Source organism: Phyllostomus discolor, chromosome 9, assembly GCF_004126475.2.
Source record: "Phyllostomus discolor isolate MPI-MPIP mPhyDis1 chromosome 9, mPhyDis1.pri.v3, whole genome shotgun sequence".
In the NCBI taxonomy this organism is placed as follows: domain Eukaryota; kingdom Metazoa; phylum Chordata; class Mammalia; order Chiroptera; family Phyllostomidae; genus Phyllostomus; species Phyllostomus discolor.
In genome coordinates, this window is record NC_040911.2 from 53342035 (window position 1) to 53359658 (window position 17624).

The window sequence follows — 17624 nt, forward strand, 5'->3', positions numbered from 1 at the left end:
AAACAACTGTAAGAGATGAGATGAATTTAAGCCTGTATAAAAGTATTAGCAAAATTTTGTTCCTATCGCTCAAAATTCTGTGAACTATTTTAAGTACTATTTTATTTCACAGCTTGTTCTTAGTATGCCATAATGTAACAATACCAGCATTAGCCAAGAACATTAGAACTTTCATTTTGAGATAAAAATTGATTCCATAATGAGGATCCAGGACTTCAGCCATTTGACGAGTCCCCTTCTCCCTGAAAATGTCATCACTAGCATGGAGATGAAGAAACTGAGAGTTCTGGACAATAGGGCCCACATCTTTGAATTCAGCTATCCATGGGCTCTCAGACATTATAGGGCTGACTCATTGGAGGTGCCAGCTCATAGTCAAAGAACTTCATTTCACCAAGGAAAGCAAAAATCAGTGGGCTCCACTAGCAGCATGCTAATGAAGGCGATCTGGTGATGGCAGCATGGGACAGCCCAGAGAAGAGCAACCAGAGCAGGTTATGGCATGAGTGCAGGTACAGAGTAGTTCTATTTCCATCAATATGATTAGGATCCAGCCTTTATAGAATTCTGGTCATATTCCATGTCTGGATTTACATTTCAGTCCTGAGCACAGAACTGGAATGACAGCTTTCTGGGCTGATGGTATTAACCAGTTCTACTATGGCATCTTACAGATCTTGAAGTTTCTTTCTTTTCTTTTTTTAAGTTAAGTCTTTTTTTTTAATTTTTAGACAGAGGGTAAGGGAGGCAGACAGAGAGGGAGAAAAACATCAATGTGTGGTTGCCTTTCACTCGTCCCCTAGTGGGGACCTGGCCCACAACCCAGGCATGTGCCTTGACCAGGAATCGAACCTGCTACCCTTTGGTTCTTAGGCTGGTGTTCAATCCAATGAGCCATACTAGCCAGGGCTAGATTTTGACATTTTAATGACTCCTGTGAACCACCTGGGTGAAAAACCTGAAAAATAAGTGTCCTGTAAAAGTGAATAAATTGGAGGTTGTGGGAAATTGTCAATGAAGAGTTAAATAAATTACATCCTTATTAAAATAGTAATGGTGGCAATAGAGGGAAATGGAATAGTGGTGAGGGAGAGTGGTGAATTGATGAAACAACAGCAATTTGAAGAAATGAGAGGTTTGGGGGAGAACTTCATGAGTTCCACTTTAGACCTGTTTAGTTTTAGGAGTCTGTTGGAATGCGAGAGCCTGCCCTCACCCTCCTCCCCAGCTAGATATGTCTGGAGCTCAGTAGAGAAGTTGGGGCCAGAGATAGACACATCCTCATGAGGATGGCCCTGTAAGCTGTGGTGGGAATGAAGTGGCCCAGGAAGACTGCAGTGAGAGGAGCAGAGCCCCAGACAGGGCTCTGGGGAACTCCAATATTTAATCAAATGTAGTATTAGAGGCACTCCCTGAAGAGCAGGCAAAGTGGCAGAGAAGTCAGGGTGTGGACCAGGAGGGCGATGTCTCTGAGGTCAACGAGAGGGACCAGTGCTGCTGGGAGGTCAGGTGAAAGGAGGGCCAAAAAGTGCTGAATGAATTTAGTAAGAAGGAGGTTGATATGAATTTGGTGAAATATAAGATTGAGTGTGCAAGGCTTAACCTCTTTAGGCATTTTTCCAGTTTTGCTACTTGCTAGGGGAATAAAGCCACTGAGGATGGTTCCTGCCATTTTCAGAAAACATGCAACCCATGATTTCTGGGCCACTTCTGGTGGTTTTATTTCTGGCCATTATGCTCCACACTATGTGTAGCCTTCTGGTTTTGCTGTTCCCTGTTGCCAGTTCTCTGGATAGAAGGTTAGAGCTGACATTGGTGAGGTAGCTGGTGGGCAGTAGTGGCTTTGAGCTCCATTTGAAGAAAGGGAGAGGGGATAGGGCAGAATATAAGTCTTAGAAACATCTGAGGATGAGTTTCTATGCCATTTTCAATATGAAAGTTACTATAACAGCTCTAAACTATAGTGATTGTTTCACTTTGATCCAGGAGAACACATGCTCTGAAGTGCTGTGTGAGCTGCCTTGGTCCTGTGAAGAGCTGTTGTGGGTGTGGGTCAGCCACTTCATAAGATAGAATGAGATCTGTCACCTGTTATCAGTCCTGAGCTATAATAGCCCATTATATAATTTTATAGTCAAGCCCTAAGCCCAAATTTCCTCTAAATGCTTCTGGGTCTGTTTATATTTTTGCTGCTGAGTCCATGATGTTCTGTGGGTATCCTAGAATCAGGTTGTATGCATTGGACAAACACCCTGTTGTCCAAATGGGGTATTTGCATTAGAAAGCTGGGCTATGAAAGAGAGCAAGAGAGATTTAGGGGTGTTTTCCCCTAAAGAGAAGGCTCGCAAGTCTTGTGGGTGCTTTCAGGTTCTCAGGAGGCTCAGTGATTGCACAAGTTCATGTATTCCTGGGAATCCCAAAATACAAACATCATGCTCCCTTATAGTTCTTTTTATTACAATAGCAGGTCTTTACCTAATAGCCCAACAGACCATTGCTAGTAGCCAACAATTTTGTTTTAAATGGGAAAACATAATGAAGTGCTTTGTAAGCAAGTAAGTGGTGTTCGAAATGAGCCTTAATAATGTCTAGTGTTTGCTTGTCATGTTGCCAGTCTGGCTAAGCATTTTCAAAGAAAGATATTAAACAACTAGATGTCAAGTCACATATGCCTTGGGAATAAAGGGACTGAAGAATAAATTCACTAGAAGACTCTTGAAGGGCATTCAGGCTTTAGAAACTTAGTTTTGTTTGAAAGCCAACCAGTGTGGCTGTGCAATGCCAAATCACAGTTCAGAAGGGCTGTGGGTAACACCTGGCTGGCTGTAGTAATGCACATTTGTACAAGAGCTTAATTTACCCAGACTCTCCCCAAATCTAGCCAGTGATTAAATATGGTTTGATGACATTTGAAATGTATTTCACACACAAGTTTGAGTTTGAAATATGTCTGACTTCAAATCCAATCTACCTCAAATCTGGTTGGGACCTAGAATTTCTAACTTTTCCTTTTGGTCACATGTGGGGGAGCTTTGTCCAGCAGAGTTCCCCCAGGCCACTGTGAATGAGAATAATTCTACCAAGACATGATATGCTTGGGGAAGAAGGATGACCAATCTCTCAGAGGAGAAAGGTGTTTTAGTCCCTCAATGGGCTTTTATTGAGTTTAGCTTACATAGAGATGCATATCAAAGAAAGGGGGTATGGTTTACAGGTAACATTTCTGAGATCATGGGGGTCCTTTCAAGTCAGGGTCTGGTACACAGGATGATGCCAATCAGCTGTAAAACCTTGGGAAACAAACTTATTTTGTGATTGGACCCTTAACATTTGAGGACATTCTTATCAAAGCAGGTGTCAAAGGACTTTATACATTCTTTCTTAGTTCACCACTCCCCCATGCTGGGCACTGCTGATTCTGGCACAGGGCTGCACCCCCCTTTGACATTGTTTTAGGCCTGAATCAGGTGGGCAAATCAAGGCAGCCAAGAGATTAGGAGACTTTTTACAAATAGAATGAGGACTCAGGCTATGATAAAGCCGAGGGGTGAGGGTCTTCTTCCATAATCCCCTAAATCCTTCCCTGATGGTCCCTTCATGACCATGCCTCTCTTAGGTTGTCCCTCCCTCGAGGAATCTTACCTATCATTGGCTAACCAGTCATCCACTCAGGGCCAAGCAGGGTGAAGTAAAGCGGGCAGAGGCTGCGCCCCTTCTGTGAGGATGTTTTGTCTCCTTAGTGGTTTATGGTCCCAAGGTCCCCTAGACACGGGGCCTTTTCACCTGTTGGCAGGGTTACAGCCTCTGAAACCAGGCAGGACAGTTCTCAGCAGTCACAGTTCTCCTTTTAGATGTTTGGTGAAATAAAAGGACTAGTTCTTTGTTGTTCTGTGACTTAAATAGGCCTACTACTGTCAAAGAGGAATGTGCTTCCTTGATTTTAGGTGCTACTGCATGAAACTAATGATTTTCTTGTGGTGTCCCCCCTCCCACTCCTGCCAGGAAGGGTGCTTGTGGCCTTCAGACAGCTCCGATCCTCAGCCAGGTGCCTCAGAGGTAAGGGATTGGACAAGGGAGGGGTGTAGGTGGCTGGAGGTGGCTGCTGAACCATTGTGCATAGAGGAGGGAGGAGAGAAAAAAGCATTACAACAAAATATGCGGAAAAGTCAAATGTATGACAACATAGAATAAGAAATAAGAAATAACATTTATTAGCCCTGGCTGGTGTGGCTCAGTGGATTGAGCACAGGCCTGCAAACCAAAGGGTCACCAGTTCGATTTCCAGTCAGGACACATGCCTGGGTTGTGGGCTAGGTCCCCAATAGGGGGCACATGAGAGGCAACCACACATTGCTGTTCCTTTCCCTCTCTTTCTCTCTCCTTTACCCTCTCTCTAAAAATAAATAAAATCTTGAAAAAGTAAGTAACTTTATTATGTCCATAAGAATAAACTGACAGTAACCAGAGGAGAGGTGGGAAGGGATAAAGGAAGGGAAATGGGGAAGGGTTTTCAGGAACATGTATAAAGGACACATGGACAAAACCAAAAGGGGGTTGGATCAAGGGTGGGCAGTGGGAATGGCTGGGGTGGTGGGGGAGGGACGAAAATGGAGATAACTGTACTTGAACAGCAATAAAAAATGTGTGGAAAAAAATAACATAAAGTCATATAGTCCACCTTCTAAAAAAAAGAAATAACATTTAAATTAAGGCATATGCCTATAACTTAGAATCTCCTAGGGATTATTGATGCTAGTCTAAAGCTCCCTACAGAAAACAAATTGAGAATCACTGATCTTTACATGACACTATAAGTCGCTAATAATGAGTCTTGGCAGAAGTGGGCATAGTTTAAACATAGAGTATGATTCATTTCCACATCTTCAAGTTTAATAGTATGACTTAAAAACAACAGTGTCTTTTACCTTTAAGTTAAAAATACGGTATGGGAGAAGTCAATGGATTGATGCACACACATGCATTATCTTTCCTCTAGAAGAATGGGTGGTGGAATAGGTGAGAAGACTATGTAAGAATTCACTTTGGAAAATATCTATAATCATATTTACTTTGGAATACAAAATATTTTTCATGTCAGTTACTAAAACTAACTATAGGGAACTTTTGTCCAGAAAGAAATAACTGGAAAGGATTAGAGACCAGAGGGAAAAAGGAGTCACTTATTCCATATTTTTCTAAGTACCTGATGGAGCAACAAGCTCCTATAAATAATTCATAAATTGACCTAGTGCTTCTTACCTGTTCTAAGAACCATCAGGTGAAGTTGTAACTTTTATTTACAATGAAAACTCTGAGCAACTCCCCACTTTTCTGAATCACGGGTCTGAGTAGAAGGGGACCTGAGAAAGCAGGCAGCCCAGTCCTCTTTATTTGTAAAGGAGTAGAGGCCTGAACCAGGTCATGTGGTAAATAGGACCAGAGTGCCTTCTGCACAGCATGCTTCCACTGTGTTACTTTTTCTTGCACTCTGGAAGTTACTCTTGTATTTTACTTGACCCAGTGGGAGACATACACATAGTGTACAAATAGCATACACAATAATTCCCATTAAATCCAAATCTTCAGTTACACACAATTCTCCATTATTGAACCGTATTGGATAAGTGATAGTTTGGCAAGACGAGTGGTCTAACTCATGAAGAATAAGAAAATTACATTTATGGCCCTGGCCACATAACTCAGTTGTTTAGAGTATCAGCGCTATACCCCAAGGTTGTGGGTTTGAAACCCCATCAAAGAACATGCAAGAATCAATCAATGAAGGCATTAATAAGTGGAACAACAAACCTGTTTCTCTCTCTCTCTCTCTCTCTCTCTCTTTCCCCCACCTTCCTCTCTCTAAAATCAATACATTAAAACATTTTAAGAAGAACATTACATTTTTTTTCTGGGATTGTCTTTTCCTGTTGTGTTGAGTGGGGGGAAAGTTTTCAGACAGATGAGAACACAGGCCAAGTGTGAATTTTCTTGATACCATCACATTTATGACCATTATTGTGCCAAAAAATATCTTTAAGCCTTTGCTCTTTTCTTTGCAGATCATGTACCCACCTCGGTCTAGAGACAGGTTTGCTGCCCCATCCTTTATCCAGAGGGACCGGTTCAGCCGCTTTCAGCCCACCTACCCCTATGTGCAGCATGAGATTGACCTTCCCCCCACCATCTCCCTGTCTGATGGGGAGGAGCCACCTCCTTACCAGGGGCCCTGTACCCTGCAGCTCAGGGACCCCGAACAGCAGATGGAACTCAACCGAGAATCTGTGAGGGCCCCACCCAACCGAACCATATTTGACAGTGATTTGATAGACATTTCTGTGTACAATGTGGGCCCGTGCCCACCCAGCAGCAATTCAGGCATTACTGCCAGCACCTGCAGCAGTAATGGGAGGATGGAGGGGCCACCTCCAACGTACAGCGAGGTGATGGGCCACTACCCAGGAGCCTCTTTCTTCCATCACCAGCACAGCAACATGCAAAGAGGGAGCAGACTGCCATTTCAACAGGACAGCTCTGGGAGCACAATGGTGCCCATCCAGGGCAAAGATGGGAAGCCTGGGAATCTTGTCTGACCCCCCAATATTCACTTGAATTGAGAAGAAACCGAGGAGGGAGGAGGGCTGCACAGCTCCTCTGCTCCTGGGCACAGTGCTGTCGAGTTTTACGTGCTACAACTAAGGAAAACCAAATGTGCAAATGTGGTCTTTGTTTCTGATTCCTTCCAGGGAAATTGCATGCAAACTAGACTGAAATAATACAAACTTCCATCCAGTCTGACCATAAACAGTGTTTATTTGGGGGCAGGCATAGGGAGGGGGGATAGTTTTGGCAAAGGGTGGGCATGGGAACACAGGGAAAGGGATGCTTTGAGATATCATGAAATAAAACCCAGAGGTATTTGATTTATTTAATTTTGAAAGGAGACTACAGAGAAAGAGGCTAGAATGGCCTGTTTTATAATTAAATGAATAAAGAAGGAAGCATTACTATATATTATCATGGGGAAGAATTGGCCAGTTTGCTTTTTCTCCTAAGGTGTGGAACTTTTGTTTTCAAAATATGATTCAAAATTCCTGTTGTTGTTTTTTTTTTCGTGCCAAGGTAAAGTGAAGTTAGGTGAATGCAAGGAGTTAATTTGTGTTGTTATGATGATATGTTTTTAAAAGTTGCACTATCTTAATGTTTAAAATATATATAAGGGAACTATTTTATGTGACATTTAGTATGTTGTCTTTTCACCTGTGGATTGTTATCAGGTCTGAGGAATACCCTGGAGTGTGCCCCATAATTGTGCAAGAAAAGTTGTTTGGGGACATAGCCTAACATGCCAACTTATGTAAATCAAGAAAAGTTATTATTGTAAGAATTTGCATCAGATAGCAGTACTTTACTGAAGCACTTGGAGACTTTTGGATGGAAGATGGGAAATGCCAAGTTTTAGCATTTCTGTATTGTTGAGTTATTCTGCTAGTCTTAGGCTGCCCATTTTATTAAAAATGAGCATGACACATGAATTTATACATCCAGTATCATGCAGCTGCCCTTGTCTTGCAGCAGTGGAGCTTCTTCAGTAATTTAGATTTTTTTCACTGTAGCATGAATTATACTCAGATACATACATTATTTTATGCAATAAATTGTTTAAAATGTAAGGTGGTTATTTTTAATACAGTTGAAATAATGTGACTTCTCAGTATATTCCCATCATCTCTCTCCTTTCCTAGATAGTTCAGTTCAATCCTGGACAGCTGGTCAGTACTTGAGAGGCTCTCAGTGGTCACTCCCCATGGAGCCTCCCAGCCTCAGTGTGTGAGTGATGCTGGCAGTGGCTTCTTCATACACAGAAAGGCCCAGAATTGACAAAAGAACACCACATTGCCAAGCATGACAATAAGCCATTGCACTTCATTAGTACTGGCACAGCATTCCTGGAGGAATGCAAACTCCTGTGGGAGTTCATTCAGCCTTTGCAGTGGTGGCCAGAACTGGACAGTCAGTTATAAAACAGTACACGATAGGGGAGCAGCTTTAAAAGCACAGGATAAAAAGCACAACATGCAGTTAAAATGCAACTAGAAACTAATTTTAAATATTGTTAGTTTTAATATTCCTGATATTTACAAATATTTGTTCTTATGTAAAATGAATAACTTTCTTTTGCAAAGGTAAGCATCTGGCTTTAATAATAGCACCAGCTAATAAGTCCAGAATACCGCACGATGGGAGGGCTTGTCTGTAGCAAAAGCCTGCTCTATGCAGGTTAGGTCCCTTTGGCCTCTGCATGTAACAAAATGGAATGGAATGATGATTCAGTGACTCCGATCTCTGTAGTTTTAATGCCAAATAACACATGTGTGTTTGAGTCTGTCTGTGGGTCACTGAGGTGATTTATCAGTGAGGTGACTTTGTACTATTGGCTGAGAGCTGAGGAGACTATTCTGAACTACAAATCCTGTTCGCTGCCCTCTGCTTTCTGCTTCTTTTCTTGGTAGGTTGCTGGTTTCTCTTTTGTTTTGAGGATTGGACTCTTAGTTGGTTTTATTCATTTCACCCAGTAATAGCCACAGAACTAGTCAAACTCTCAGAGAGAGAACAAAGGTAGGCAATAGTTGGTTGGCACTCATGCTGCAGAGTCTGTCTGGAAGTGTGTTCACTGAGAGTCACAATGGGAATCCCAAGAATGAGCAGAGCCCTGGGAGCTTTGACTCAGGACCAGAGCCTCCTAACCACTCAGCTCATTGCCTAAATCACAAGCCTGTGCTTGAAAGAAACTGGCAATCTTTACAGCATGAAGCCCATCTGACCCTGTCAGGGGAAGATTAGGAAGTTCTTGTCCCAGTCAGGATCCTATTGGTGGAAGTTTGGAGTAGATTATTGGCCAGGTTTCCCCTGGTAAGATTAGCTAATTATATCATCCCAAACCTTGCCTGCAATTTTGGCAAAGTGGGTGAACCCACACTGTAACTAGCTCAAAATGTTTTTACAATCCTTAATTTCCCTACTTGCTGCAAGAATGACCTAAGGTCAGAAACTTGTCAATTCCTAGTCACTCTGCAAGTATATGAATGTTCTGCGGATGTCCATATAATTGGCAAAACAATTATTTAATTCAAATGAGTTTAATCATCCTTCAAAAGAAAGGTTCCTCCCATTAGGCCACTCTAGAGAATTGCCCTTTAGGTTAGTTATTTAAAGACAGAGAGACATACAAAACTATGACTTGAAATGTCTTGAGGCTGGACCTCGGTAATGAATTAGTTTAAAAGCCAAGGTCATTATTAATTCACCTTGAATTAATAATCAATTTCCTTTTGACACAGGGAAAAGGTGACTTAAATCAGTACCTCTTTCCACACCTCACTGACCTATTGTGGAAAGAAGAGTGTTTGTGAAGACGCAGCTCACACAGTGGGGCCTAATGTTCTAAAAGACTGTGTACTGTTGGAGCCCAGGGGCCCAGTTTAGAAAGCAATGATTTAGGCAATCAGTAATAGGTTGGTTATTTCAATAGAGTGTTAAAGCAAAGGATTGCACTGTTCAAAAGAATAGTTGGTAGGAACTGATATTCTGGGCATCCTGCTGTGACTTGTCCCTTGTCCCAGGGACTTCCAGGAGCATGAAACCCAACACGTGCTAAGTCCCACTTACAGAAACAGTCTTCAGGCATATATTTGCTTTTTCAGAAAGTCAGACCCTGAAACACTCCTTAGTATAAAAGAGATTTTGCTAAACTAATTATGCATTTAAAAAGTTAAAGTATTCTTTTCATTTCTGACCAAAATTTAGTATTAAAGAAGCTTAACAAGCATTTCCTCTGTCCTCTCCATCACATATACACAAAGACACACAGTCCACAAGAAATTTCAAGATAGCAGAGAAAAATATTTAAAACTTACAAGATTTGTCATGAGGATACACACACATATACATCCACTAAACTTATGGGAGAGGAACTAGGGACCAACAGTAAATTGTAGGCCTTTTAACACCAGCATAGGAATGTGGTACACAGATGTGTCTTAAGCTTCTAAATATCTCCACTAGATCTTCCTCACCTTTATCTTCATAAGAATGAGGTGTCAACAGGCAACTACTTTTAGAAAACTTCTCATGTGGAAGAATCCATTCAAATCACTGACTTCCTCTCAGAACCAGTAGTTGTATCCTGAAATGGGCAATCCTGTATCTTCCATCCAATTGCTCTTCTCTCAAGGAAGACCTTTTTAGGGTGAGTCCTGGTGTAATGGCCTTCAGATACTGGTCCATAGCAAGAGATACACCTGTCCAGCCCCTGCCCCTCAGAAGAAAGTCCGTTCGTGCCTTGGCTACTCAGGCTCCTCCTGTGTGTTCTGGCACCTCATGTATTGTTTGCTGTGCTGGTGCTCACTCCTTGAGGTTTGATGCTAAGAACAGCAACATTCACTGCATGTTAATTGGTATGCGATTAATTTTTCTTAAAACTCTGAAAGCTCAGCAGTGTATGAAGGAAAACAACCTGGTAAGAATATTTGGTTTTTGTTCATTTTTTTGATTCTGTCTGACTAAAAGCAAAACCATGCCAGTGCTTGGCGCCAAAGCCTTTGTACAGCGACTTACTATTTCCCAAATCCCCTTCCGCTCCAAACCAGCATCCCAACCTGGCTGAAGAGCAGGCATGCAGCCTCTGATCTTTTTCCCCTCACCTAGATTACTGCAGCCTTGGCAAATTTAGATCAAATTGCAGGACTTGTCAACTTGGCTGACAAGTTGACAAGTCTTCCTCCTCACTGTGAAGAACACTATCTGACAGGGGCACAGCAAAGTCACAAATTAAGAAACTGCTTTCACCCCAGATCATGAATGATAGTCCCAGCAGCTTTGCACTCACCTAACTTTTAGGGATTTAAAGGTGGCCTCGCGGCAGCAGAGAAGAGAGAAGTGGATGGAAAATGGAGAGTATTCTCCTGCCTTGAGATATCCTACACTTCAGCTTATGTTATTATACTACCCACAGTGCTGCATCTTTTGCATATTTTAAATTCATGATTTCTGCCAGGATTAGACAGTTATTTGCTGTTGCTGCTGCTGCTTTCAGGTTGACTGTGATAGGAGGTTGTCCTGAGTAGGATGCCTTGCTAAGAAAGCACCATCTTCCCTTCATCCTTTTCTTTCCTTCCTCAGTGTGTGCTTAAGTATACTGTGGTGGGCCTTGGAGCTATACAGAAATTATCACTATATAACACATGTGTATTATGCAGATCCATGTCACTTCAGAGAGCTCTGTATGTCAGTAGGCTTTAAGCAACCACATGGTCTCATGTTCTGGTGTTAGCAGACATAAGAGCTGAACCCCACCACTGCTGTATTCTGTGCTCCACCTTTGTTGTGCCTCACTTACAATGGTGCTTCTTCAGCTGTCTGTCTTTTCCTATGTTTTTTATTTGTAAGGTGCTGTATATAACTTGAATATATTATGCACATATCCTACCCAATGGGTATAAGAAACATTGTTAATACTGTAATATAATGTATAGATACCAATTTTAACAGAAATGGCATAGAATTTGTGAATGCCTATGTGCTTTGTCCTCTTTTGTAAGGAAATTTGCAAATGGATGCATACAGATAAAAGTCTATGTAGTTTATTTTCCTATTAAATATCAATATTATAACACAAGGGAAAGAAATCTGAACAAGCAAGCTAGTTTGTGACCAGCATATGTATAACAGTTGAGACTTGCATCTTTGCTGTGAAAACACTTTTAGAAATTAATTTTTTAAAATTCCATGGCTTTTTGTTTACCACTAGATTCTGCTTCTTTTCATCTCTTTTAGTGCTTATTTGGACCAGTTTTAGTTATAGTCAGGAAAAAATCCTGATTTTTCAGCTTGTTTTATGAAAAGACATTATGACTGAAGGATAATGATGTGCTAGACCCAAGAGAAAGTGCACATTTTGTTAAAATTGCAAAAATCACACCCAAAGTACATGGGCTTGCAGCAGACAGAGGACTTAGTTCAGTACAGAGATATTTATGACTATGTCCCAAGTCTCCCTCTGCATTTTCCTTTGATAAGTTGAAGCTGTGGAGCCAATACAATGACAGTGGAGTTGTAGGGAAAGAATACCTCAGGGAAAATGAATCCACATCAGAGAAGACCCCATTCTTCGAAAAAATGTCATTATGGATAGTAGGTTATCATTAGCAGAAAATTAGCTATCTGCCAGCCAAGTGAAGAATCTTAACATCCATTTCTTTTGGTGTCTCATGGTAATCTTGACCCAAGAAATAAACTAAGTTTGGTCACTGGTTAAGGATTATGTTTGGAGTTGTGTACCGTGTCTCCCCTCTCTTACACAGTGTCTGCTTCCAGCTCAGTTTTTAGTGTCTGACTGTGACTTCTGCATTTATCTTCAAATATCCTAATATATTTTTTAAAATCCTATAACAGCATGCTCACTAAACCACTGTTGAATCATGTGTGTGAGTATCCTTTCCAGTGTGGTCCATAAAAGCCATCAGTGAAATTTTACCCATCTGATACATATTTCCAGTGTATTCTGTTACTCGAGGATATTAATTCTAATAAATTCCATGGTTTTTATTTGCTCAGTGGTTTATGTTGATTTTGAAAATCACAATAGGATCATATCCTTTTCCTCCAGAAAGCAAATTGTTACCAATTATCCTTAAACTGAAAATGCCTCTATACAACACAACTCAATGCTGAATAGACTAAAAGTCAGCCCTTCTTTTATTATCTGTTTTTGGGAGGACCATGGAAAGATCATTATCTTGTATGCTCTCCATCTGTCCAGCCCCTCTGTCTGCTCCATCTTATACTGCAGGGCTCCCCCGTGATTCAATATTATGAACAGAGGCTCACTACTGCTAAGAACAACACCCTTACCCACTCCGGTTTGATCTCCTGGAAGGACTGTTGAGTTGGTGTCATCAGAAAATGTTTTGGACTCGGAGGTACTAAAATTTGTTGCCACACCATTGTTTCCTTCCTACAGATCTAATTGAGGCTTAAACTTTACTGTTTATCATACTGGTTCATTTTAATGTGCTTATTGGTATATTGCTACTTTTCATTTCATGGCTTTCAAAAATCGCATTTTCTACTTGTATACTTGTCTAGTTTAAAGCTCTTTTAAAATATGTAATACTATTCACAGCATTTAGTTCATTTAATTTTTGTTATAAAGCAGCCTACTAAAAAAAGTACAATTGTATTTGAACTTTTCAATAGTTGTTCATGTGAATTATGATAATCAGAAGTCATTAAAGTCTTTTTTAAACAGCCATTTGTGCTTACTTTTCAACATTAATTCCCGGTTATGTACAAAAAAAAAAAACAAAAGGGTTTCCAACTGTTGTGTATCTAATTCTTTTGAAGTGAGCAATGGTGATGTAGTTCCTAGACCTAAGGTCTGTAATTGTAATACTCTTAAAGAAAGACATTGCTCTAAGTGCTGTTAAAGTTATTAAATCAGCTTTTTCTGCTTGTTCTTAATGCTGTGGTCAAACCATAGCACAAAATTATTAAAAGCAATCAGTGATATATATATGTCTCCTAGTTTGGTTTTTAATCTTTCAAAAACAAAGCATGTGTGTGGGGAAAATAAAACATGTGTTTTAAAACCCATCTCAAAAAAACACTTCGATGGTCCCCTAACTAAAACTTTCCATTTGGTTTTCATTCATTCTGACTTTTTAAAAAATTCATTATATTCTGCTACAAACAACTCTGGTAGATTATATCGTATGATTCTTTCTCAATTCTGCATTCTCCACAGACCATTCAGGGATTCTCCTCAGGTATCTCATGACAGGTACCACTGAGAGAGAGCTGCTTCACCTCAGCTGAGATGCATGGGGAGGAATTTGTACTTGTCATCAAGTTTATGGATGGCTGTCACGGAGAAACTAAGGTCAGCTCAGCCCAAAGCATGAACAAGATTTCTAACAATAATAACTGTTCAACAGTGAGATAGATGCTCAGAGGTTTAGGTCCCTGGCATTGGAGGTTTTTAGTCTGTGATAGTGTAGCAAAAGGACTCTAAATTTCCTTCCCTAAGAGATTAGAATTGTATTATCTTTAAGCTCTAAATAAGAATATGGGAGAAGCCAGAGTTCTGGCCAAGATGGAGTTGTAGGTAGAAACACTTCGCTTCTCACACAATCAAAAGGAGGATAACAACCAACCTAAAAAACAATAAACCAACAGATGTGCCAGAAAATCAAACTGTGTGAAACTCTGACAAACAAGCAGTTAAAGAGACATTCACCCAGACTGGTAGAAGGATAGGAGATAGGCAGCTGAGTGGAGAGGACGCATGGCAAGGCAGCAGAGTGTGTGGGTGAAGTGGGGCTGGCTTAGAGGACTCACAGCAAGGTGGTGGACTGCATGGGCAAGGCAGGGCTGACTGAATGGCAAACTGAAGACTCAAAGCTAGCTGTAAACTATTGTGGGGTTGGCCATGGCAGGAAAAATTCCCAGTCTCACCTGAGACAGTTCATTGAAAAGTGGGCTGGAGCAGAACAAGCAAGCCTACTATTCCCTCTCTGAAGCCTCCCCCAAAGACAGGGCCACTACCCAGCAAAGAGGTTTGCCTCCTCTGGGTGAATACCTAAGGCCCCTCCCTTACAACATAACATGTGCACCGAGACAAACAAATATGGCCTAAATGAAAGAACAGATCAAAAACACAGAAAATGAGCTAAGCAATGAGAAGACAGCCAACCTATCTGATGGTTGGCTCAAAACCCTGGTAATCAGGATGCTTACAGAACTGATTGAGCTCGGTCACAAAATAAAGGAAGAAATGAAGGCTACCCAAAATGAAATGAAGCAAAATATACAGGGAACCAACAGTGAAGGGAAGGAAACCACGACTCAAATCAATGATCTGGAAAAGAAGGAAGAAATAAACATCCAACCAGAACAGAATGAACAAGAATTCAAAAAAATGAGGAGAGGCTTAGGAAACTCTGGGACAAGGGACAACTTTAAACACTCCACTATCCAAATCATAGGGCTGCCAGGAGAGGAGGAAGAGCGAGAAGTTGAAAACTTATTTGAACAAATAATGAAGGAAAACTTCCCCAATCTAAGGAAATAGACTTTCTGGAAGTCCAGGAAGCCCAGAGAGTTCCAAAGAAATTGGACCCAAGGAAGAACATACCAAGGCACATCAAAAGTTACCCAAGAGTAAATATAAGTAGAAAATCTTAAAAGCAGCAAGAGGAGAGGAGACAGTTACCTACAAAGGAGTTCCCATAAGCCTATCAGCTGATTTCTCAAAAGAAACCTTATAGGCAAGAAGGGGCTGGAAAGAAGTATTTGAAGTCATGAAAGGCAAGGACCTACATCCAACATTACTCTATCCAGCAAAGCTATCATTTAGAATGGAAGGGCAGCCATGGCTGGCGTAGCTCAGTGGATTGAGCACAGGCTGTGAACCAAAAGTGTCGCAGGTTCGATTTCCAGTCAGGGCACGTGCCTGAGTTGCAGGCCACGGCCCCCAGCAACCACACATTGATGTTTCTCTCTCTCTTTCTCCTTCCCTTCCCTCTCTAAAATAAATAAATAAATAAATAAATAAATAAATAAAATCTTAAAAAACAAGAATGGAAGGGAAGATAAAGTGCTTCTCAGCTAAGGTCAAGTTAAAGGAGTTCATCATTACAAAGCCCTTATTATATGAAATGTTAAAGGGATTTATCAGCCCTGGCTGGCGTAGCTCAGTGGATTGAGCGCGGGCTGGGAACCAAAGTGTCCCAGGTTCGATTCCCAGCCAGGGTACATTCCCGGGTTGCAGGCTGTAACCCCCAGCAACCGCACATTGATGTTTCTCTCTCTCTCTCTCTATCTCCCTCCCTTCCCTCTCTAAAAAATAAATAAATAAAATATTTAAAAAAAAAAGGGATTTATCTAAGAAAAAGATAAAAAACTATGAACAGTAAAATGACAACAAACTCACAACTGTCAACAACTGAACCTAAAAAACAAAAACTAAGCAAACTAGAACAGGAAAAGAATCACAGAAATAGGAATCACATGGAGGGTTTTCAGTGGGGAGGGGGAGGGAGGAATGGGGGGGAAGGTACAGGGAATAAGAAACATAATTGGTTGGGATAAAATAGATGGGAAGAGGTTGAGAATTATATAGCAAACAGAGGAGTCAAAGAACTTATATGTACAACCCATGGACATGAACTAAGGAGGAGGAATGCTTGAGGGTTGGCAGGTACAGGGCAGAGAGGGGATTAAGGGAAAAAAAGTGGGACAACTGTAATAGCATAATCAATAAAATAAAAATATGGAGTCACACATGACATGATTGTATATGTACAAAACCTCACACAATATACCAAACTACTAGAATAAGTAAGTTCAGAATGGTTGTGGGAAATATAATTTGTTTTTGCATTTCTCTATGTTAGTAATGAGTTTTGAAAAATGAAATCTTAAAGGTACCATTTGAATTATACAATTAAAGCTAAAAACTCTATGCCCTGGCTGGTGTGGCTCAGTGGATTGAGTGCTGGCCTGCAAACCAAAGGGTCACCAATTCAATTTCCAGTTGGGGCACATGTCTGGGTTATGGGCCGGGTCCCTACTAGAGGGTGTGTGAAAGGCAACAACACATTAACACCCATTTTAGATTCTGAATTAATTTAAGGTTATTTTTTTAAAAGGAATTAGAAAGTTATAAGGAAGAAATAGCTATAATAGGAGGATTTATTTTCTTTAAAACAGCAAATAGTCACTGACCAATCAATCACACTAAGCTCTGAAATAAATTCTATAGAATTGAGAAATTCTTCAACAGATTTGAGAAATATAAAAAAAATTTTCCCAAACTTGCTATCCTTAAGTGAAGCTAAGACTTGTGTAAACCTTCCTCACACAGAAAGTTCTTCTCAAAAGAAATGAGGGGATTCAGGGCTTGAGATTCCTGTGATGATCCTATACAGTAAACCCTGAGGTCTTCCTGTCACAACAGGGAAAGAGCAGTGAAACCCTCCCACCCCTCTGCCATAGGAGTCTGCACCAAATGTCATCTGTGGCAGCTGACTCAGTATGGGGTCTCCTGAGAGCAAAGACTGGGCCAAAGATCTGCATGCAGGTAGCTTATCTGAAGCTGTTCCCAGAGGAGGAAGCTAGTGAATGAGCAAGGAGGGAGAGACAGTAAAGATTCTTGAACTGGTTTCCACTCTAGGCAACAGGGGTTAGTATGACACCAAGAAACCATGCAGGCTGTGATTTTAAAGGACAGGAGGCAGGGGACACCAATCCCAGTGTCCTGGCTATAGACTGAGCAAGCTCTGAAGACTTCAGAAGAAGCCCTAAGGCAGAAAAACAGACAACAGATGCCTGGAAGGGGGGGAGGGGTATATACAAGAACTGTCCATCCAGACTGGAGATGAAATGACAGTGATCAAAGAACACTGGAGCGCAGCTCTCATGCCTCTATGATGGTGCACACCACAATCCTTGAAAGCACCGGGCACTGGGGACCAGGTAGAGAATCAAAGTTCTGGACCATTTTTTCACACAGGATTACACTCAGTACAGGATTCACAGGGAGCCCAACACCTCCTCCCCTTGGTGAT

At 41.1% G+C, this 17624-nt stretch overlaps 1 protein-coding gene across 7 annotated transcripts in view; it reads left to right on the forward strand.

Annotated features, from left to right (window-relative positions):
• LDLRAD4 (low density lipoprotein receptor class A domain containing 4) overlaps positions 1-13710 on the forward strand; it is a 621642-nt gene extending 607932 nt beyond the window's left edge. For 5 of the 7 annotated variants that reach the window (XM_036009354.1, XM_036009355.1, XM_036009358.1 and 2 more), the window contains 2 exons: positions 4003-4056; positions 6060-13710. In XM_036009354.1, coding sequence (XP_035865247.1) covers positions 4003-4056; positions 6060-6590 — 585 coding nt within the window. In that variant the 3' untranslated portion in view covers positions 6591-13710. The remainder of the gene's footprint in view (positions 1-4002; positions 4057-6059) is intronic. The other 2 variants (XM_036009359.1, XM_036009360.1) reach the window with 1 other exon arrangement.
• The last annotated feature ends 3914 nt before the right edge of the window (positions 13711-17624 follow it).